A 22837-nucleotide genomic window follows, 5' to 3' on the forward strand; every position below is an offset into this window, starting at 1 on the left:
AAGATCATTATTTTTATTATTATATAGATTAGATGAGTAGAGCAACTAAGCATATCTACTGTTCACTATACTACCCATGTATAAACCCAGGTATACAAGGAATATAGTAGAAGACTAGTCATGTCCTTAGGGTTTTGCATTCATTGGACACATGCATATAAAGTAAATGACATTAATGAGTAGGTTCAAAATGATCAAACGGTGTCTGCACTTGCCTTAATTTCCAGTGTATATCTGCTCAGAATTCTTTGACTTCTTTCTTGTGATCTGTATCTTCTACTACAATTGTCGGTCCTCAGCTCCTGGTCTTCACTGTTGACGAACCACGCTTCTTCTACTCAAAGCAAACAAGCAATACAAACAAACAAACAACAATCACGACTAAGAACAAGCATCAATCGAAAGAAAAGCTTAGAAAGAGCACACTAAACGACACGGCTTATTGCTACAATCGTGACAACGCAAGAACAATTAAGAACGGAGCTATCGTTAAACGGACACGACTATCGAGGCTCGAAGTGAAACGGAGAAGACGACTATACGTTGGTCGTATTTTAAGAAAACAGGTGATGGATTATTCAAAGAAATATCAGAAAGATGAGTTGACCAAACTATAAATAATTATAAAAGTAGGAGTTAAACTTTAGTCATAATTATAATTATTATAAATAATTATATACCACTAAAGCCAATTAAGCGTTTATAGTTTTAAAATATGGATTATATGAAAGCGGCTAATCAAGTGATTATATATCAGGTTTAAACTAATCAAGGTATAATTAATAAAGAAACATTATAGTTAATATCAATAACATGAGCATTTATTTATTTATTTATAAAAGATCAAATTATAAATGTGATTTACTTTTAGTTCAAAAAGACTTAGACAAGTATTACTAAATTATTCATGTGCTTCATGTTTATATAATCAAATTATAATTAAGAAGTATTTAAGTTCACATTTGATTATAAAGATACCGAAATGTAATCCTATATTGTTTTTATCTTAATTAAATAGAAATGCATTCAAAACACTAGTCAGATTAATTATACTCATAAACAGGAGACAATGAAAACAACATTGCTAAAATGTAGATTACACCGACATAGTCACAACACAACGAGAACCAAATTACAAGCCTAGATTGTTTTTCTAATTTAAAAGCTATTCAATAGATATTAATCAATTTATACTTAAATCAATAAATTTAAGAATAAGATATATGATAAATATTTATACTACTGCTTAGAGCGCGGCGATATGAAACTAACGCGACAAGAATGGGCTCAATCGGAGTTAAAACGCAGATTCTATGGCCAAAACTATGTCAGTGGCAAAACCATGATTACACAGAACTTTATTTCGCTTTTTAAATAATCAAAACTGAATTTTAAATACATTTTGGACTGCGGGCACTATTTCTCTAAAACACAGGGGCTAAAACGGAAAAGAAAAGGGCATAAACCTAATTACTTTTTAACAGGGATGGACTGCGGGTTGATTTACAAAATCTGCAGGGGTCTTTTTGCAAAAATGCCGGGGTCCACGGGCTGTGGCCGGCTGGCCGGCCACGTGTCGCGACGGGATAGGGCCGGTCTACGGCGGGGGTTGTGGACCGGGTGCGGGGGCGCTGGTCCACCGGTCCACCGTGGACCGGGGAGCCGGGCGGGGTTCGCGCACGGCGGCGGCGTGGTCCGCGCCGGCGGCGCCATGGCCGCGGTGCTCCGGCTCGCCGTGGCTGCACTACGGGGCACGAGGGGCCGTGCCGAGGGCACGGGCGTGCAGCGCGGGTCGCGGCGAGGCCGATGCGCACGACGGCTGCGCGTGAGAGGGCCGGGAAGGAAGCGGTCTACGCGGCGAGGCGGTTCGGCGGCGGTGGCTTGCTCCGGCGAGGTCACGCACGTGACTGAGAGAGAGAGAACGAGCGAGAAGGGCACCGGCGGATTCCTCACCTCTACGCGAAGCTCGGGGGGCGGTCCTCGTTGCCGGAGACGCAGCGGAAACGAAGATTCGACGGCGGCCGAAGCTTCAAGTCGGCGGCAATGGCGGCGGTGCTTGATTCCTAGGGTTTCGCGACGCGGGAAGGAAACTAGGGTTCTAGGAGGGGGCGCGGGCGGCTGCGGCGTCTGTTTTATAGGCTGGGGCGGCTCGGCGATCCTCGATTCGCGCGCGGCGTGGACGTCGGGGCCGGTTGTTGCGGCCGACTCCGAAACGGCCGGAGGTCGGGGATGACAGGTGGGTCCCACTCGCGGGGCCCACCCGACAGCGACAGCAGGTGGGAGAGGGCAGCGCGCGGGGAAAGGCCGCTGCGGCTGACATGCGGGCCCGGCCGGTCAGCGGCTCAGGCGGCAGGGGGGAGAGGGGGCGCGGCGCTGCTGGGCTGGGCTAGCGCGGCCCACGCGGGAGAGAGAAGGGAGAAGATGGGCCGAGAGAGAGAGGAGCCGGCCCACAAAGGAAGAAAACCATTTTTTTTTATTCAAAAGGGCTTTGAACCAAATTCTTCACCACATTTATAAACCAAAATTTGATTTATTAACTTGAGGTTATTTTAAGAATTATTTTCTTTACTACTTTTAGAAACAAAGCATATTTTCTTAATAACATATTTTTAAATTATTTTTCCTCTCAAATATAAATTAATTTTCAAATATGACTTTTGGAGTTTTATTTTATTTTTTCGAAACCCGAAAGGACCTAAACGTGGCTCACTATAAATTTTATAATTCACTTTTCTGAGACAAGCCAAACAAAACTAGGGCACAAAACACACATCAAATAAAACACCCTCCACTTAATTTATCTTTATAAAAGTTTTAAAATTTCACATTTTCCTCATTTCATAAAAACAATAATTAATAAAAATCTTGTAATATTTTAGAAAAATTTTAAATCCTTATTTAATTTAGTGTTTTCTAATAACAATCCAAAATTAAAAATTTTGGAGTGTTATATCAAGCCAGGCTAAAGGGGTGTTTGGTTAAACGTGTTAAAGTTTTAAAAAATATTGTAGCTCTTTTATTTTATTTGATAATTAGTATCTAATTATGGATTAATTAGGTTCAAAAGATTCATTTTGTAAATTACTCTCTAGCTATACTTTAATTTCGTAAATAATCTATACTAACAAATATGTTCGTGCGTTGCAACGGGAGAAAAACATCAAATGGCCATAGAAAGTGATGACATAAATGTTACATGTCTATTTATATTTATCCTTTTTATAAATTTAAAATCTATAATTTATTTTACTGATAACCAGGACATCTATGGTATTAGATAGTTAATATTTATAATAATATATAGCTTGGAGATATATTTATTTAATAATAAAAATAGAAATTAAGCAAACATTATCTTACTCATATATTATCTATTAATATACCTTAGTATTATATTAAAACATGAGAAGTTGTTGCTAGCTTTTTTTTTAATTAGGATTCATATGAAATATGATATATCAGTTAAATGTATGTAGGTTATAAGCACATGGTCTTATGAAGTGTTCATATGACATATCAAAACATCATGCAAAGGTAGTGTGAGCATCCTTTTTTATTTACATACTTAAATTAATTGTAAACTATTTAGCAAGTATAAATCTAGGTAAATTAGTAAATTAGTGAGATATGCAGAAATGGTGCTAAAACTTTACCATAAAATCAAGCATCACATTAAATAGGCTACCATAAAATTTTCATAATAATTTGAGCAAGATAGCTACAATTTTGATTTTACACTAAAAAGCATAGACAAGCATCTCCAACAAAAAACTAAAGTTTGTGATATTTTTGTTTATTGCATGGATCTACATATGTGGAGCTGAACAAAATTTGTTTTGTAATTTTTAGATTTTTCTACAAATTACTAACATTTATCAATTTTCAACTGATTTAAAAAATAAAATAAAAGTAAATTAATAGGATAAACACTTTGCACTTAGGCCCTATACTTTTTTTTATTCTCAACGTGCTCTGATATGTATTATTTAATGTGTCAGAAGATTTTGTATTGGAAACCCTCGAAAAACTTTTATTTTTTTTTTCTCTCTTCCAACGATTCCAGAGAGAAGATTGGCCGACAGAATAAAATGAGCAGATTAAAATTTTTATAATTCTATATCTCTAATAATAAATTTGAAAATTTCAGTTCACCATAAAATTTTGTTCACGACGAAATTCTATTCACCAGTCTATCCGTATAGGACTATGATTCTTTACCTAATATTTAATCATGAAAATTTCAGTCTGTCCACTTTTTCTGTCCGCCCATAGTATATAAACACAGCCCGACTGGGTCAGTTAAGTTCGAGTAGAATATGGAGTCTGATCTGTTCTCAAATTCCAATGATGCAATAAATTAATTACGACATCGACATACCTGACTAATAAAAAATCTGTTGTAATAGAGAATATGTAAATCTTTAACTAATATTTAATCATAAAAATTTCAGTCTATCTATTTTTTTTATTCGCCCATAAATAATAAATTAGGAAAAAAATTACGCAAGCCTAAAGGCTTGAACCCAACTGATCAACCAAAATGTACGTAGATACATTTGTAAAACCATTCTTTTCTTTCTTTAATCCTTAGTAAATAAACAATTGTAAAACTTTGTGTAGGGCAAGCGACAGGGCGTCATGCTGGAGTGGTAGACAGGAATCTTATGGTTAAGGTAGGATGTCGTGGAAGGTTGGTGAGACATGTGTGAGGTGCCGATTGTAGGTGCTAGAAGCCCAATGGAGAGAAAGACAACTGAGGAGTACATCATACAGTTTCCAAATATGTGATCTTTCTCCTGTAAGGATATATCTCCTAGTATATATTAATAAAGAAAGATTTAGTACTTTATATATATCCAAATATTTGATATGATCAGAGTTAACCAAACGGGCCCTAAGGTGAGCCAGGCCCATTGATGCGAGACCAGGCCAGACCCATGGGCAACCAAACAGGCTCGTAGTCTTTTACCCTAGCACTAAGGCGCACAGCCTGATAGCCGCCGCCGTTTCTCGTCTTCCTCGCAGCGCCGGCGCTCCATCTTCTGCCCCCTTCCCCACTCGTGATCGGCATGAAGGCGACGCTCCATCTTCTGCTCCGTCCCCCACTCGCGCTCGGCATGAAGGCAACGGAGGCGGCGCTCAGGCTCGTGCTCTCAGCGACGGCGGGGCAGTCCCAGGCTCGGCGGCAGTGTCAGCGGCTCCTCCCGCCTCTCGCCAGTCGCCTCGCGCCCTCGCCTCCGTGCTCCGCACACCGGCCGGCGACCCTGCGTACGCACCTCCCTCTCCCCTCCCGCCTCCGCTGGACCGTCGACGGCGCACGGCCCTTGCGGCTGCGCCGCGCGCCGCGCGCGTCCGGCGGGCAGCGCGAGCCAGCAGCCGCTGCTCTACCAAAGGCGGTCGTGCCGCTTTGGAAGCGCTTATGCCCCATAGCGAAGCGCTACCCGTCCGCTTAGCGCTTCAGCGCGCTGAAGCGTGCGCTTAGTGCTGCTTTTTGGAACCCTGGCTGGCTGGATACTGCATAACAATTTAAACATTATGTATGCTTATCTAGTTTTTAGTTTAGCTGCTTTAAGTATATGTTGACATTGCAAATCACAGTAAAGTGTTCGGTGGCTTCCATATGAGCTCCTAGGTCAACTTAGCATCTTTTAGCCTGTCATAATATTCATGAACCGTTTCCCACTCTTACCGCAACCAATACTTCAAAGAGCGCTTCTATACTGCCATACTGATTCAGTAAACCTTCCATGATAATGTACTGCCATTGCAACACTGCATCTATTATAACTGTATGTGATACTTTGCATACATTGGATGCATTTGATGAACTTGCCAAAGGTAAAACAAATCTCTATGTTGAATTATTCAGAACTGAAGAGTCAAAAGGTGTTGTTCAGTAGTGAACTGGTGATAATTCGAATACATGATTATGATATTCTGTGTGTAACCCTCATCATGATCCGGTCGATGCAAACTGCTCAGTTTTTTCAATTCATAAAATTGAAATTCCAAGCTGTCTTTAAGGTTCTACTTGTGTTCCATGTTATGAGCATGCATGGCTATGATTACAAAGAATGGTTTCTCAGCTATCTAGTCTCATCATAATTTCATTGATTTCCAAGCACTCAACAATTATCCAACTTTTGTGTGCATTTTTGCTCAATCTTGACCGATATTCTTCCGCACTACTTTTTCCACGTTAGGATTTGTTAATGCTGACATAGTTTTCTTTGGGAAAACATCCAGTTTCGTCTTTGAAAAATTCAAGGTGGTACGTGACTAGGTCAAACACTTCAGCTCCGTTGACTACTCGTTATGAGTGGCGCAAAGTGTTTCCTTGTTCCGTAAGGCCATGTGCATCTTACTCTACACAAGCAGACCAGAAGGCAAAACAGGTTTGTATTTCAGTTCTGCTTGCTGATTTAAATTGTTCAGTGTAATGCGTTTGTATACTCTCTCGTCTCATGCATTTATATACTCTCTCCGTCCCGAAATGGATTATCTTCTAAAATCGTCCTAACTCCTAAGTCGAACTTTCTAAGATTGACTGAATTCGTAGAAAAGAACACCAATATTTATGATGCAAAATTAGAAAATGAAATATATTTTCATAGTGTACTTATTTGGCATCATAAATGTTGGTATCGTTTTCTATAAAGTTGGGTCAAAATTGAATAGTTTGACTTAGTACAACTCTAGAAGTTGATTTATTTTGGGATGGATGAGTATCCTTTGCTGCATAAATTTGAATTATTTATCCATCTTGTGATATGCTGCTAAGGTGGTTGTAATGCAGTATATAAGCTTTTAGTTATTGTGTTACCTTGTTGGTGGGATTGGATCAAAATCCAAATCCTAACAAAGGAATCCAATTAGAATCTTACTACAGAAAGTCTACCATCCAGTCCAAACATATCTCAAAGCAATCCAAGTGCCTCAAGTTAGAATCCATCCATCATGATCCAACCATTACAGCAAAGGCGTCTTCCTCTTCCTCTTCCCCTTCCCCACAGGCAACTTGAAAACCAAGCTATGCTGACTCTCTCATCTCATCTGTCATGTCAGATCTCCAGCCAGAGCTCTCCGCAAAACTACTCACTGTGAAACACCAATGTTAGCCTCCTTTCATCAGGCATCGGACACTCCATGTGACCCTCACTGACTGCAGAACTCCAAGCCATGGCCATCTTGAGATTCACAAGCATGGTCCTGGCCCAGAGCTGTTGGTGTCTGCATTAACCTCTACGTGACCAATGCCTATACCGTCAAGCTACTGCTTGTTTCAGTCTGCTACGTTACTGCCTTTGTGCTCTACCTCAAGGCCAATCACTACAGCATCACCGTCACCCTGCACATGCCTTTGCTTTGTGCTTGGCATGTCACCCACTCCACTCCAATGATCTATTCAATGGAACACCATGCCAGGCCATGCCATGGTCATAGAGACAAGTGAAGTACTGAAGTGACCATTCTCTCGTCTCATCTCTGATGTCAGTGGTCTATGGAGGTCACTTGATGGTTCGGATGAGAAGTCTAGTCTGCCCCTCTCATCCACCCTTCCTTTCTCGATTCTCTCCCCGCTTAGCATTTGAAGAGAGGCTGAGAGGGTTACCACCACTGTAAAACCAAGTCCAATGGACATTGGACTTTTCGAGTTTTGTGTTGCAACCCAATGGATATTGTGCTTTATTTTCTCACATGGTGTTGGATGTCCAAGTCCAAACAGATCATGTTCATGTACATCCAAAGCAGGCAGGGTTAAATTGGACTTTGGATTTCCAAATCCAATCCCACATGTACTTGTGATCATGCATCATCGGAATTACTGAACACCTGTGGATTATACATAAATTAGCTTGGACGTGCTTTCTACACCTTGAATGGCAACAGCTTTACCACGTATACCGGCTTATTTATATGCATTAGCCCTGTAATGTGGTTTTGGACAACCAAAATTTCATAAAAAAATGATTATTAAGAGCTATACCAAATTTGTGATCCTGCATATGTTGAAAAGTTTCTGTTTCACCAGTTACATTACGAGAGATGTAGAGGTAGTTGCTAGACACTGTTTTGTAATGGTCTGCTTCAAAGTTTTTTGTCTTATGGATCCATAATCTCAGTGGTCCCATATGAGCAAACTCAGTTATGCTAATCATTTAGCCAAAGCCAGCAGTACTTGTAGTGTTGCAGTTACAGTGCTATTTTCTACAAGGCATCCCTGTCATATGTGAGAAAGCGTTCTGATGGAGAAGACTCAAAGTTTCAGCGTGTGTTTACTGCTGGAGAAGACTTTGAGTTTTGTTTATTGTTATACTGCTTGACAGTTTTAATCACCTATAAGACACCAGCAGTCAGATTTTTGGGGTCTTTTAGTCATTTAGTTCTTGATAGAACTTGTATATGTAGCTAACTGATATTACTGGTTTCATTAGTCAAACACGTGTTTGTTAATTATATTGGAAGCAGAATATGTCGCATAGCTATAATGCTGTTGCACATTTTTATGGGTTTTTACTTGTAAGGAACTGTCCTCTTTGTTCGCAGGAAGGGAAAGACTTGTCAACTGTAGAACATCCCTTTGATGATATTACCTACAATATACCTGAGAAGCCAGTGACATTTACTGAAGGTGCTTCTTATAGTCTTGTAATACTTGCTGGACTCGGAATTGCAGGGGTGGCTGGATATGCTGTGTTCAAAGAGCTTATATTTGAGCCAAAAGAGTAAGTCCCTTGCATTTGTTATCTGGCTTCTGTTTGAACTTTGCAGAATGATAATTGATACACCTATAACTAATTGTATTTCGATATTACAAATGTGTTTATAAATAAATAGTAATTATTACCATGTTCTTTTAAGTTCTATAAAATTTAATTTTGCAGTGGTTCTTTAATGATATGATACACATCTCCTGTGTATTCGAGAAAAAAAGAATTTCGTAGTGGTCATTCTTCAGATCGTAACACTAATACCCCATCTTTACGTGCACTGTACAAATTAACAGTCAATATGATGTGTAATATGGAACTTCATTTTGCCCTTTTTGCTACTTTATATATACATCTTAATCTGGATGCATCATTGTCTAAGGCACATGTGTCTATATTTTCATTTCCTTGGTTCATAGAGTGGCATTTTGTGCAGTATAGGAATAGGAAGATTTATTATCTGCAACTTTGTGACACACTTATAGGTTGGTGTGATACCTGATATGAGCAAACTTTTACTATATTGAAAAATGAAGATGAAACCAAATACCATATGTCTTAGTAAAAGGCGCGTGTGTTTTTCTAAGAGATTAGGAGCGTGGGTGTGGCTCTTGCCCCTTTTTTCTTCTTAATACAAAGATACACAACTCTCCTGCATGTTCGAGAAAAAAAAACAAATACCATAGATCTTTCTGTTTTTCTTCGGTTGTCACAAGCCCTATTCTGGTGCATACTGCATTTTTATCCTATAACTTGTAAGAGTGTTGATTCACTACCGAAAGTACTATGCATTGCTTTATGTTAAAGCTGAACAACAACAACGAAGCCCTTTACTCCAAGCAAGTTGGGGGTAGGCTAAAGTTGAAACCCAACATAATAATTTGGTGTTTGTTGCTTTTTGTGTGGCATAGTGATTGTCCATATGCCTGTTTTATAAATGAATATATAATTTTGAAGCTGAAGGGAGATTAGCTAACGCCTGTGCATTGTTTAACCACCCAACAGGTACAAGATATTTGGGAAAGCTCTAGCAAGAATTCAGAGTGATAGCCAGGTTTTTGTTGATCATGTTTTCCTGTAGATAATTGTACTTTCTCTCTCTTACTAGTTTTATATATTTTGTCAGGTCACCTCAAGGATTGGCCACCCTATTACTGGATATGGCCAGGAAACTAGAAACCGTGCAGCTCGGCAGAGAATTCCAAATAAGATTTGGACAGATGAAGATGGTGTTGAACATGTGGAGGTATAACACATTCTTGTCTCTTCTGTTGTGTCTTCTTCCATTCTTCTGTTTTCTTGCACCTCAGGTCTACTGTAGCCTAGTCAATAAGAAAGTGGCAACTTTACCTGTTGCAGTTATGCTCTCTCTTCTGCAACACTTGTTGGGAAACTGCTCTCTGAGAGTTCATTAGTCCCTTAGCAGCATACAACAATGAGCCAATTATTCTCCTTAACAACAGCAAGCAGCGTGGGAAGAGCTTAATTTTGAATCATAACATAGGGGGAGGTACTAAGATGAGAATTATTTGCCTTCATTGCTAATATCAATCCTGAGAGCAGTATCAACACCAGAGATGATCCTGTTTACATTTTTTGTTGTGCTCGTAGATAGTTTTTGCTAAATTGGAAAGGAGGCACTAAGGTTGCATTGATGTCAAGTCATATTGTTCATATAGCTATTTTTACGCTGCTCACATGCATTTTTTCAGGTGAACTTTCTCATCCGTGGGCCACATGGAGCTGGAAAAGTGTATTCAGAGATGTTCAAAGATAATTCTGATCGGACATGGAAGTTCACATACCTTGTTGTTGATATAGTGTCACCACCACATGCAAAAACACAGCTGATGTTAGAATCTTACTTACCAGCATAAGGATGCAAGAAACAGAAGCAGTTAGCAGTGCCATAGCATCTCCAAGGTTAATCTCCCACATATATATTATATCTATTTTGCTTCACATTTGTACCATCCTTGATGTTTACTTTATTTTGTGTTTTGTATTGTCATTTGGTCATAAAAGTTTCGAATTTGGATCTTTCCTGAAATGATAGACATCAAACAGTAGGATGAAATATGCTTCTTGTGATTTCTGGAATTAGTAATACTACACCTACAAAAAGTTGTACAGAAGATCTACCTAGCATGCTAACTTGAACAGCAGCAAGCCAGCAACCTCAAAGTTACCATTGTGGTTACATGGAATCTTTTGATTGCTAATTTCAAATTAGCAAGTAAGGTTATCATCATCCACGCTTATACGTAATACAATTTTTGGGTACATTTTTTTATAGGTTTAGTGGTACTCTCCCCGTACTAGAGATGTTACCTACCTTGTTTAGCTGAAAGGCATATCAATCCATGCATTGAAGCAATTTTTTATAGTAGTTCAAATCCTCACATATGGATATGTCAGTCCAATTTCCTTTAAATATTTCTCAGTTAGTATGGATATGGATATTTGTTCAGTAGTCTGATGATAGGAGTAAGTCTGTTTGCATTCAATAAAGGATTTTCTCTTCTGAATGTCAGTTTGTATTTTGATTAGCCTTGAATGTTCCTACATTTTCTTTAAGCCACAAGTTTGTAGCTTCTGAATCTTGCTACATTCTTTCAAGTCATTGGTGGTCTTGAAAATTGTATGCAGTACCATCTAGGTCCATAAACTCTTAAAATGCACGTGTGGATCCCAACTTTTCGAGTGTGCCATTGGAGGTCCAAATCACCCTAATAAGCGAGCAATCATGTATGTGGTATTTAGCAGTGCTCCTTGGAGCAGGTTTTTTTTTTGAATCACTTCTCCATTTAGCTAGGAGTTAAAAAAACCCGCTCGTCGTTACTCTCTATTCAAACCCTGCCAAAACACTCAAGAATCACTTCCCACCTGCTCCTTACCCTTCTCACCCACCAGAATCATTCCATTAGAGAATCAGGGAGCTGGAGCTAAAAATCAGGGAGTGGAGTATTTGCACCCCCAAGCCACAACCTACCTTCGCTCCTGCTACCAAACATGCCACTATCATGTCCTCTACTTCCCATGTTCTACTACGTGCTTATGATCATGTCTGTTCATGCCACATGCCATGTTGCCATGCCACATAGTCAACTTTATGCTAATTAGGGAACTCTGGACCTCAAGTGGCACACTTAGCTATCTAAGTTTAGGGCCTAGATGAACCACATGGAAAGTTTAAGGACTGCCGGTGCACTTAAACTCCGTGAAGTTATTTCCACTGTCCAAGTTCTAGTTGACTTCTGATAATTGTTGTTTTTACCATTATTTACATACAACCATTAGATTTATTGTCAATCTTGACTTGATTTTTTGTTTGTTTGTTTAGATTTTGCACAAATGGAAGATCCGACCGAAGTTGCTAAACTGTGGATAAACTAAGTCTATGCAAGATTGGGAAATTTAGGAATAAGATTTTCATAATGTACTGCCATCAAACCAGTTTTGTGGAGTCATAAACGGTTCTTACATTGCTAGAACGCAAAGTGGTTTCAGTCAGTTCATGTCTGGAAATGTTTCAATGTTTGGGGAAAGCCCTGCATGCCTGGATGAGGGTATTTTTTTATTAGTTCTCATGAGTCTTGTATCATCCAAATACGTGGCCTAATCCAGTAAGTCGGCTTTGTAAAATCGTAGCAACTCTTATTGTAACTAGATTTGATTTCGAATCAATTCATTTTGATTTGAAATGTGTCTTAGGGGGCTACGCAATGGATATAATCTTGTCTGTAAGGAACATCTCTCTTTCTGGAGAACTGTTTCTTTAACTGTCCGGCTATCGGCCTCTAATGTGCTGTTGTAACTTTACTGGAATCCAGGGCGATTCTCCGTCCTAAATTTCTTAATTTATATAGATCGTTTTGATGTTTCTGGAATCTGGGATTTCTTAAATTATATAGGTCGTTTTGATGTTTCTGGACTCTGGATACGTACCTTTTTGTTATACACTTAGGTATCTAGTAGTCCCGCCATCGTTGAATAAATCAACTTGACTTGTCTTAAGTCAAGCTTTGAGTTTGATTAATTTGAAATAAAAGAGCACTACGATCTAAGACCCCAAAAGTTATAGTATGAAAATATATTATCTAACTATACTAATTTTATGTCACAAATATATTAGTCTTTTACTAAAGGATTTAGTTAAACTTAAAATTAATTGAATTATGATAACTCTAGAAGTTGATCCATTCTGGGCGGAGGGATGTCTAGATATTAAGACCTAAAATTCACACTTTCTGTTTCTTTTTATCTCATCAATCATCGGCATTGTGAACACAAATCCATCTGCAGATTCTCCCTTCAGATTTGATTGATCCAGGTCGATGCGGATCCTTAGGCTCAGTCATTTCACCCTTTTCAGCGTGCATGGTGCGCCAACTATTGTATGGTTGCACACATTTTTTTCTCGACACATTCCACGAGTCTATCAACCGGAAACCATTCTATGGCTGCACACATTCCACAAGTCATCAACCGAGTGAAATATCCTTCCATCCATCCTCCCTTGTCTACATACCCCTCCTAGGCTCCTACCGATCAACGCCTTTCGCTGTTACGCCTGTACCTGCTCCGGGCTCCAGCCTTTTCCTTTGCCGACTTCGTCTGCGACATCAGCATACCTGATTGGAGCAAAGCTATAAACTATTATGAGTAGGCTTACCTGCTCCCACAACAGATTGGTCGAGTGGTGGATGTATCTTTCAGTGCTCAATTCTTTGGCTACTCGTTGCCTGCGGCCGCGTCGTGTTGTCAGTTCCGGGCTTCGCTTTGCTGCAAACATTTCATTTCACGTCCATGACGGGAGAAAGGCTTGCTATCTTGGGAATGCCCGTTTGTTTTAGGTTTAGTACATATATATACAGGACCTGTGTTTGAATATAGCTTAATAAATGGTCAACTTCTTTAAGAGGGCCAAGCCCCTGTCTTACACTATCAAGATCAGAACGTTATTATACAATTCGGATAGGTTACATCCATCAGTGCCGTTTAATGCAAACTGGAAATAGCAATGAAGAAGCCAGAACCAAAAACACTTACATCTCACAAGATAAACCTAGCTTAGTTAAATCAAGCCATTTGCCAGAGAGTCAAGTCCCTTCCAAAAACTGAGTTTCCTGACGGCAGAGCCTTGGCTTCATGCGGTAAAGTATTGGACCTCTAGTTTATTGCATTGATGTAAAGCACTTGTTCTTCGATATCATCACATGGTTATTATCATCGGTCGTTGCTAGCTTCGTCAAATCCAAAAGCCTGGAGTTAAACTCCTGAATGGCTTGGTGGACACAGGATCGACCAATTTTGGATCATAGTAGCAACCTTCAGCAAGAGGGATTTCATATCCTCTCCTAGAAGCATAAACTATTTCTCAATTCCCAGAGCCTCCATAGGGCAGCAGCAGAAAAAACACTGCAAACTATCAGTCATGATACAATGTTGTTGTCTCACAACAAATCAGCGAATAATACTTTTCAGCATAAGCATAAGCTAAATTTTAGCGAAACGAAACTGAAAATCAATTCCACAGGTTGTACCAAAATAGCAGAGATAAGTTCCACAGCTGTCTAGCTACAACACAATCGAAAAACAAATGATGAACCGGCTCCTTTTCACAACAAAACAAAAGACATGTCCTCTACTTCTCTTCTTATACTTCAATTATCTTTATTTCGTTAAAATATTATTTGTAGAGAATAACCACAAGGAAAAAATAGACTCTAGGTACTTTCTCCTTATAGGAGTCATCCCCTAAACTTATGATTCTATACTGATATTGAGAAGAATACAAATTGCTAGAACTAAATTGCCAAATAAGGACATCATCTTCCTCTTCAGAAAAACAGATAGTTCAAGCTAACCAGTCGACCTCTAACCATAAATTCATAAGCCTAGCATCTACTTATCTTCTAAAAGTGCATTTGAGGTTGGTGCCATTACACAACTCTGAGCTTTCTCATTCACCAAGATGTAAATCTCCCAATATTGAATGGTTAGGATGGAAGGACCAAGCCAGTTATCCTCCCAGAATTTAAACTTATGACCATTACCAGTTTCCATTTGTGACCTAGTTTTTTTTCTCGAATACACAAAAGATTTGCGTATCTTTGTATTTAAAAAGAAGGTGTTTTTACAACGCACACGGACGCGCTAGGGATGATATATAAAGTATAAAAAATTAAAAGGCGCAACATCCCTAGCCTGATTACACATGGCGATTACTCGAGGACTAATTCTCTGAGGTGGCGCGCTCCCGCCTCTATCCAAAGGTCAGCGATTTGCTTGATCGTGGCGAGAAGTTGCGCGCTAGTGGCTGCTTCGTTCCGGAATAGTCTTGCATTCCTTTCTTTCCACAGCTCCCATGCCACGAGCGCGAAGAGGGTGTCAGCGCACTTCCTTTTCTCTCCGTGCCATCTCTGTCTCCACCGCTCCCACCAGTCGGCGATGGAGCCCCCCACCTAAGCGACGTCGGCCCTCACCGTTAGAGTGGACCACTAGATGTGTCTAGAGAAGGAGTAGGTGGTGATGATGTGGTCGATGGTCTCCTGGTCTTGGTCGCACAGGTAGCATTCGTCGCGCGCATCAAGCCTGTGGTGGTTCCTACTGTCTGCGGTCCAGTGCCTCTTCCAAACGACGAGCCACAGGAAGATCCCGACGCGAAGCGGCGCCTAGGTCTTCCAGATCCGAGTGCATCCGTGGACCGAGTGCGAAGGTAGGTGCTGCACTCTGTAAGCTGAGCTGAAGGAGTACATTTCCTCTTGGTTCCATCTCCATACCAGACGGTTTGCATTGTTGTGACCTAGGAAGCAACCTAGATCATACACTTAAAAAATTGAGAGGCACCATAGTAAAACTATAGAAAATGTTAGGACTGCATGTATTGTACTTATAACCAACTATTATAAACCCTTTTGGCTTTTCTAGCTATATAGCTTTTGCTATGCACTTAAATAGACAACTATATCTAGATATATAGTAAAAACAATGTATATATAAAAGCCAAACGTCTTATAATTTGAAGCGGAGGGACTAGCACTTTTCAAAGCTTAGATCCATCCAAGATGGTACCTTTTAATCCATGATCCTAATAAGCATATATTCAGATCTCTCAAATTTGGAATACCTAACCCTCCATACTCTTTTGGTGTAGTTACACTTTCCTAATTAGCTAAATGATATTTGCGATTACCTTTAGTATCACCCGAAGGCAATTAGCTAAGTCTTTCGCAAAAAAAAAGGCAATTAGCTAAGTCAGAGTGGATTAACTGCATAGCCAAAGATCAACTTTATTCAGTGCTCGAACCAAAACTATAAGATCCCGTTCGTCCAATCATACAATTTACAATCTGATTCACTGGTCAACAGTGAACACACCAAAGGGAGCAAACTCCATATGTACCCTCTGAATCACTCCAAATTACCAGTTCTGCTTGTATTTCACTGTCGAAGCCGGTGTTTTCTGATACCACCTGTTTGACTTGTGAAGGTTGTACGTATCGTGGAACTGGACGTGTTGATGTGTGGGATTAACTTGAATACGTGAGTGTCACTGATATATGATGCGAACAGACTTGGACCAACAAGTCGTGAACTAGAAGCAGCTGATATTATATGCCCTGGCTGATGCTTGATTCCGAAATATTTTTTGGTTTAGTGGTCCGATGTACGTGAGTACCATGTTTCAGTCATTTTCATAGACAAGGTCCTATTGTTTGACTTGGCACAGACCGTACCACTGCCCCTACCATTCAAATTTACAGTTGCTTCATGTTTTCTGAAATCATCTAGTTCGTGCAATGGAGTGGGAGTTATGTCCTGCAGAATGTCTGGATGAATATCTCTCGATATCCACTACAGCTGCCATGGATTTCGTCATTTAGAAAAAAGAAAAAACTGCCATGGAATTGCAGCTCCCGATTTCCAGCGAATCTTCGTCCATCTCCTCATGTGGCACATCCGCACATGTTTGACAAGAAAGATGAACAGGAAGATGACAGAACAAAACAGCAAAGCTCGTTCATGGCAACAATAAACAAGTGACGCTACCTCACCAGATGATGCATGCCCCCATATCCGTTTGACATGTAGTATATGACATATCAAATGTGGCAGTTGGATCATCTATGTAAGCGATGAGAATATCATAAGAACTGGTTGGATTATAAAAAGATCAGAGGCCCCGTTGTGCTGCAGAAACATCCGGCCACCATCTCAGACTCAAGACAGACATGCGGTGCACAACAGCACAAGCATCAGACTGGGATACCAATATACCATGTCACAGTGGCACCCACAGCCACAGTCCTTCCTTGACTCCTTGCTGCTCCAGGATCATGGCCTACCTGGCTTTGCCAACTACCAGAATAATTTGCCGAGTATAATTTGCTCCAGGGATCCTCAATTCCTCATGCCGAATAAAAGATCGAGTATCCTGTTTGTTGCATTGGAATCCAAATGATAGCACCATCATACGCCTCCGCCAGTCTAAACCGTTTTGGAAACTGAAGAACTACTGGCTATACATACATAAATGCAAGACTAGCTTATCAGCTACTAGATGCTAATCATGCAGGTCAGGTCTAATCATGCACTGGTGAACAAAGTGCTGAATTGGCCATTTGGTCTCTATATCCTCACCAAATACCCCAACAAACCTCTCTGAGAAAATGCAACCCCCCAACAAACTTTAACTAACACCTAGGTACATGTAAACTAATTCTCTCCCCTCCTCTGATTGTTTTCCTTGCTGGCGTACCAATGCATGACACAAGGAAACAAAGTCAAACAAATACCTCAGCTTCCCATCCCCTCCTCAACCCAACCACCATGACAGCAAACCATGAACTCCATATGCCCAAAACACCCCTACACCCCCCAGTTAATCCTTGCTAATGCCATCAGCACATCTTTCCTGGGTACCTTTTGCTTTGATTAGTACACAATGTTTGAAAACTTCACGTTAAAGGGCATGCCTGGCAAGTTCCCTTCAATGTTGCCAGTTAAACCTTCCCTATCCAGTTCCAAACTTTGCAACCCCCTCCCTCCTCCTGCAAGCAACAGCAGCAGCACACCAGCCTCCAACTCCAAGAAGAGGAACGAAGAGTAGGAAGGTGAGGAGTTGCCTCCGAAAGCAAGCCATCACTGGCTACCAAATGCAGGCATGCATATAGCGAACAGGACAAGAAGAAGCAGAGGAGGAAGAAGAACAAGTCGGAGCAGACCTGAAGGACGCCAAGACACCGGTTGCTCGCTGCCACCATGTCCTATGATCAGATGCTCTCGCCGCTTTTCAGTGCCGGGCGATCGGCGTGGAGAGCGGCACAGCACGGCGGCGTCGGTGGCGGCGACGCAGTGACGAGGCAGATACTCAAGTGCACGAGGTGGCAGCTCGAGGAGACCACCGACTTCGTCACCTGCCCCTACCACTACTACTGCGACAGCTCCTATCCGGGCGACTACTCCGCCGCCGTCGGCGTCCTCATCGCCGCCTTCGCCGCGTACTGCTTCCTCTCTACTCTCGCGTTCACCGTCCTGGACCTCGTCCGGGGCAACGGTAGCAGCGCGCCGGCGGCCGGCGTCAGGGGCATCAAGAGGAAGTACCTGCTCCCCTCCGGCCCGTTCCTGCTCCCCCTGGTGCTGCTCGCGCTCGCCAGGGGGCAGCGGGTCAACGCCGTGTTCCCGCTCGCGCAGCTCGGCCCGGCATTGCTCCTGCTGCTCCAGGCCTCGGCGCTGGCGTTCCGGAACGAGGCCGACGGCGACATCCGGTACGCGGTGCTGGAGGCGTCCACGGTGTCCGGCGTGCTGCACGCGAGCCTGTACCTGGACGCCGTCGTGCTGCCGTACTACACGGGGCTGGAGGCGCTCCGGTGGTCCCGCTTCTCCGGGGAGTGCGCGTCGTGCCTGTGCCGGATGGAGCCCCTGGTCGTGGGCGGCACGGCGGTGCAGTACCGGGGCCTGTCCAAGACGGCGCTGGCGATCATCTTCGCGCTGTGCTCGCGGATGGTGTGCCGCATCTACGGCGAGGAGCGGCTCAGCGCGTGGACGCGGTCCGCGCTGGAAGCCGTGGGCTGGGTGTTCGTTGCCGCCGATGCGGTGTACCTCGTCGGCTGGGTCGCCGCGGAGGGCGGCGGCGTCGGTGTGGCGGCCTACAGCCTCGTCGCCGGGCTGGTGTTCCTGAGCGTCTTCGGCAAGGTGTACCGGTTCTTGGCGTGGGTGGAGGCGAGGCAATCGCAGTGGAAATCCAGCCTCTGCCATAGCATCGTTTGATTGATGATGATGATGATGATGATACTCGATCGTCAGAGCTAATTCTCGCAGAAAATGTGTAAAAAGAAAAGAAAGGAATCTTTGCTTAGTTCATCTTCTTCTTGCTGTACAATCTACAGTTCTACACGATGGTAAAAAAGGTGCGAAATTTTTTTGTTCATGTTACTTAGCTTATTTTGACGAAAAGCCATTCAGATTTTTGTTGAATGAAACTTCAGAGCTTGTTCCTTGCCCTTTTCTTTCGGCGTTTTAAATATGATTTTGATGACTCGTTCCTAATCCCGCTGACCAGAGTGCACATTCTGATCCTGATCCTGATCCAGTTAGGCTTTGAATCAGACAACTGTACTATAGTTACCTCGACTTTCTTAATTCTCATGATTATATGAAGCTATGCACTATGCAATAGTTTCAGTGATTGGTAGCTGGAGATGGTTGGTGTCAAAGTTAGGAAAAGTGGATGGGACAAGCCAGCGGCAATAATGCAGTGGTTCAGGATTAATTCTTGCAGGAAATCTATAAAAAGAAATAAATAAAGAAAGAAGGAAATTGCTGCTTAGTTTTTTTCCCTAACTGTGCAATCTAGGCCTTGTTTAGTTCGCAAAATTTTTGGTTTTTAGTTACTGTAACACTTTCGTTTTTATTTGACAAACATTGCCCAATCTTGGAGTAACTAGGCTCAAAAGATTCATCTCACAAATTACAGATAAATTGTGCAAATAATTTTTATTTTCGTTTATATTTAATGTTCCATGCATGCGACCAAAGATTCGATGTAGCGAGGAATCTTGAAAATTTTTTACGAACTAAACAAGGCCCTAGACAATGGTGGAAAGGTGTACTATTTTTTTATTGTTCATTCATGTTTAACTAGCCCAATTTTTCTGAAGCCATTCAGATTTTTGCCAATGAGCATCTTGTTTACCGTTTTCTTTTGAAAATTTGAACATGTTTTTAATGGGACCTTCCTAATCTACCGACGACAATGTACACGCTGTGATGTTAGGCTATAAATCAGACAACCGTACCATAGTTAGTTTCAGTTTCTTAATTATTATGGTTATACGGAGCCACGGTAGGAGTTTCAGCTGTTGGTAGCTGGAGATTGTTGGTATCGGAAACCAGAAAAAAGAAAGTGAATGGGACAAACCAGCAGCGGGAATGTGGTGGTTCAGGACATGTGTTAGGATCAAGCAATGACCTAACCCCTGGCGGCTCCATGAAGCCAGTTCTTGGAGCTTCCTCTCTGACAGTTTCTCTGTTCTGGTCTCCTATGTCTCATCCATTTGTGCTGCAGCGGTTGGACTGCATCTCTGCGTTCTCACTGCAGGTCTGCAGCCACTCTGCTTTCTCTGAAGATGTGGATGCACCGTAGCAGCATCAGCATGTTTTTTTTTTTTTTTGAAAGAGCAGCATCTGCATACAGCATGTGTGAAAATTCATCCGATTAGTTTACAAACTCATAGTAATATATGTACTAGGCACATATCCATTGGCCCTACACGACCATTCTTCATTCCCATGAAGCAAAAGCGCTTGACATTGTCATTTATTTAGTTTTTTTTTGGTTCACAAAAGTGTTTGACTCGGCTTGGGCATGAGCATTAGCACGATATCTGTCTGACCAGGCTTCTTTGTTGACTAGTAGATTTCTCTCATTCCTCGTGCAACTCTGCAATGTCTGAAGGCAAAAGTCAGTCGCAAAAACCTAGCTAGCCTTTCCCCTCCTTGAGAAACCAGAGTCCTTCCTGCCGAGAGCCTCGAATGATTAGTAGGTGGTCTGCTGGCGAGGCCGGTACCCGGTAGCAAACTGGAACGGGTCATCGTCAGAGTTGTTGCACAAATCATCGAGCCCGGCCTTCCTTCGTGCACCCGAAGCAAGCTTTGGGTACACAGACGACAGTACTGGATAGCATGCAGCCAGCATCTCGTCACTTTCAGATCAGGTTCAAGCGTGTAGGACGGCTCATGTGTGCTACATCCTTGTCTGCCTGCCAACACTCGCTGGATTTCATGAACTAGCGGTAGCACCATGTGCATCTAAAGTGATGTGCGTTTTAGTGTAACTCAAGGCGCCTAATCCTCACTGTCAATCAAAGGAGGAAAAAAGAGGGGGCAAAAAAAGATTCCATGGTTTTGCATGTGTCCAAAGGGGGGTTTTCGGTGATTGGTTTTAATCACCGGAAAAGGGCAGCTCCATTGATGGTGAGTGAGGTGTGACAATTTGATAGTACTGTGTTCGGTTGCTGGTGCAGTGTCCTTTCCATGAACTTTGATGGTTTATGAGCTAGGGAGGGACTCTGCACTATCAAGATCTCGTAGTGTGGGTTCAGAGACGATGTACAGTACCGAAAATAATGGTCGATGGTTTCTCATAACTACGAGAATTTTTACGGAGTTGCCATGAAGCTAGACAGTACTCCACTCGGGTTTTTTTTTACGGACTGGTGCTACAGATGAACGTGTTACTTGCTTTTGGCGACACTTAACCTTCCTTGGATAAACGTAAAGCAAGAGAAGGTAAAAAGAACGTTAGCACGTATCTATCACTTTGATTCTTCCTTAATTTTTTAGTAACTTTTCCGACTTGAGTGCACGCCAACGCCAAAGCCTGTAGCCCTGTAGCAGTTAGGCCTTGTAATCCTACCCTTTATCACTGATTGCGTGCCCATAACTTTGTGCCCCGAGCAGATCGCACATTCACTTACTGCGGGCCCGTCCGCCCGAAATAACTGAGATGGGCCGGCCCAGGTACCTCAAGGTTTGCCTACACTAGTAGTAGACCTCAGAACCCGCGGCCGTCACGCATCAGCGTCAGACACACGCAGCGGTCCCCACGCAGCGCACCTTCTCTTCTCCGCCGCGTCGCCGCCGAGGGCCGAACAGCAGCGTCGGATCGATGGAGGGCTGGGACAAGGGGACCAAGAGCACGGTCGGCGAGATCCCGCTGCTGTCGACGCGAGCGGGTCCGCGGGACGGCGAGGCGTGGCGGCAGCGGCTCAAGGAGGAGTACCGCGCGCTCATCGCCTACACGTCGGTGAACAAGGCCAAGGACAACGACTGGTTCCGCATCGCCGCCGCCAACCCGGAGGGCACCCGCTGGGAAGGGACCTGCTGGTACGTCCACAACCTCCGCCGCTATGAGTTCCCGCTCCAGTTCGACATCCCCGTCGCCTACCCCCAGGTCGCCCCCGAGATCGAGCTCCCCACCCTCGACGGCAAGACCCACAAGGTAAGCTACTAATCTTCCGACTGATTACAGCGATGCTGTCTGTATGCCTGCTTAATTTGCTGGATTTGGCTGAGGGTTCCTGACTTGCGCTGTGATGGATGGCTGCTGGCTCGCGCAGATGTACCGGGGTGGGAAGATCTGCCTCACCGTGCACTTCAAGCCGCTGTGGGCCAAGAACTGCCCGAGGTTCGGTATCGCACACGCGCTGTGCCTCGGCCTCGCGCCGTGGCTCGCGGCGGAGGTCCCGATTCTGGTCGACTCGGGCATGGTGAAGCACAAGGATGACGAGGCCGCTCCGTCTGAGGCATCTGCCTCTGCTCCTCCTTCCTAGTTGCAACTTGCAACAGCTGAGTGTCCGGTGAGCTAAGGGGGTATCGGAAATCAACTCGGCAGTGATTGATGAACCGGCAAATAAAGAGAAATACTTGCGAATCTAAACATCATGTGAAACATGTCCCATACCTGCTGATTGCTGACTGTGTGTACTAGTTTCCCATCCAACTTTCTGAATTGTGTGGCAGGTTTTTATGGTACACCTGACTGATACCATCCGAGGAAACAGAATTGCTTAATAAAACTAGTACAGATATTCTGATTGGTTGGTTATTGAATGTGTTCA

The 22837-nt window shown here is 42.7% G+C and overlaps 3 protein-coding genes across 3 annotated transcripts; all 3 read left to right on the forward strand.

Moving 5' to 3' along the window:
* LOC8054326 (probable mitochondrial import inner membrane translocase subunit TIM21) lies at nucleotides 4941–12601 on the forward strand. The gene is made up of 7 exons (XM_002465497.2): nucleotides 4941–5268; nucleotides 6247–6395; nucleotides 8548–8726; nucleotides 9717–9765; nucleotides 9838–9957; nucleotides 10424–10634; nucleotides 12055–12601. The coding sequence occupies exons 1-6, from the start codon at nucleotides 5070–5072 to the stop codon at nucleotides 10586–10588; spliced, it is 861 nt and encodes a 286-aa protein (XP_002465542.1). The 5' UTR covers nucleotides 4941–5069; the 3' UTR covers nucleotides 10589–10634; nucleotides 12055–12601.
* Nucleotides 17375–19264, forward strand: LOC8054327. Its single transcript, XM_002465498.2, has one exon. It carries the CDS (start codon nucleotides 17979–17981, stop codon nucleotides 18984–18986), a length of 1008 nt encoding a protein of 335 aa, XP_002465543.1. The 5' UTR covers nucleotides 17375–17978; the 3' UTR covers nucleotides 18987–19264.
* Nucleotides 21749–22824, forward strand: LOC8054328 (ubiquitin-fold modifier-conjugating enzyme 1). The gene is made up of 2 exons (XM_002465499.2): nucleotides 21749–22218; nucleotides 22337–22824. Exons 1-2 carry the CDS (start codon nucleotides 21886–21888, stop codon nucleotides 22547–22549), a joined length of 546 nt encoding a protein of 181 aa, XP_002465544.1. The 5' UTR covers nucleotides 21749–21885; the 3' UTR covers nucleotides 22550–22824.

This window comes from Sorghum bicolor, chromosome 1 (genome assembly GCF_000003195.3).
Source record: "Sorghum bicolor cultivar BTx623 chromosome 1, Sorghum_bicolor_NCBIv3, whole genome shotgun sequence".
NCBI classification, from domain to species: Eukaryota; Viridiplantae; Streptophyta; class Magnoliopsida; order Poales; family Poaceae; genus Sorghum; species Sorghum bicolor.

What these genes read in the sequence shown, in the direction of transcription:
- LOC8054328 (XM_002465499.2), top strand. Translation starts at nt 21,886, where the DNA reads ATGGAGGGCTGGGACAAGGGGACCAAGAGCACGGTCGGCGAGATCCCG. An exon ending in TCGACGGCAAGACCCACAAG is followed by an intron (nt 22,219 to 22,336) that starts GTAAGCTACTAA and finishes TGGCTCGCGCAG; the next exon opens with ATGTACCGGGGTGGGAAGAT.
- LOC8054327 (XM_002465498.2), top strand. Translation starts at nt 17,979, where the DNA reads ATGTCCTATGATCAGATGCTCTCGCCGCTTTTCAGTGCCGGGCGATCG.
- LOC8054326 (XM_002465497.2), top strand. Translation starts at nt 5,070, where the DNA reads ATGAAGGCGACGCTCCATCTTCTGCTCCGTCCCCCACTCGCGCTCGGC. An exon ending in CAGACCAGAAGGCAAAACAG is followed by an intron (nt 6,396 to 8,547) that starts GTTTGTATTTCA and finishes CTTTGTTCGCAG; the next exon opens with GAAGGGAAAGACTTGTCAAC. An exon ending in ATGGTGTTGAACATGTGGAG is followed by an intron (nt 9,958 to 10,423) that starts GTATAACACATT and finishes GCATTTTTTCAG; the next exon opens with GTGAACTTTCTCATCCGTGG.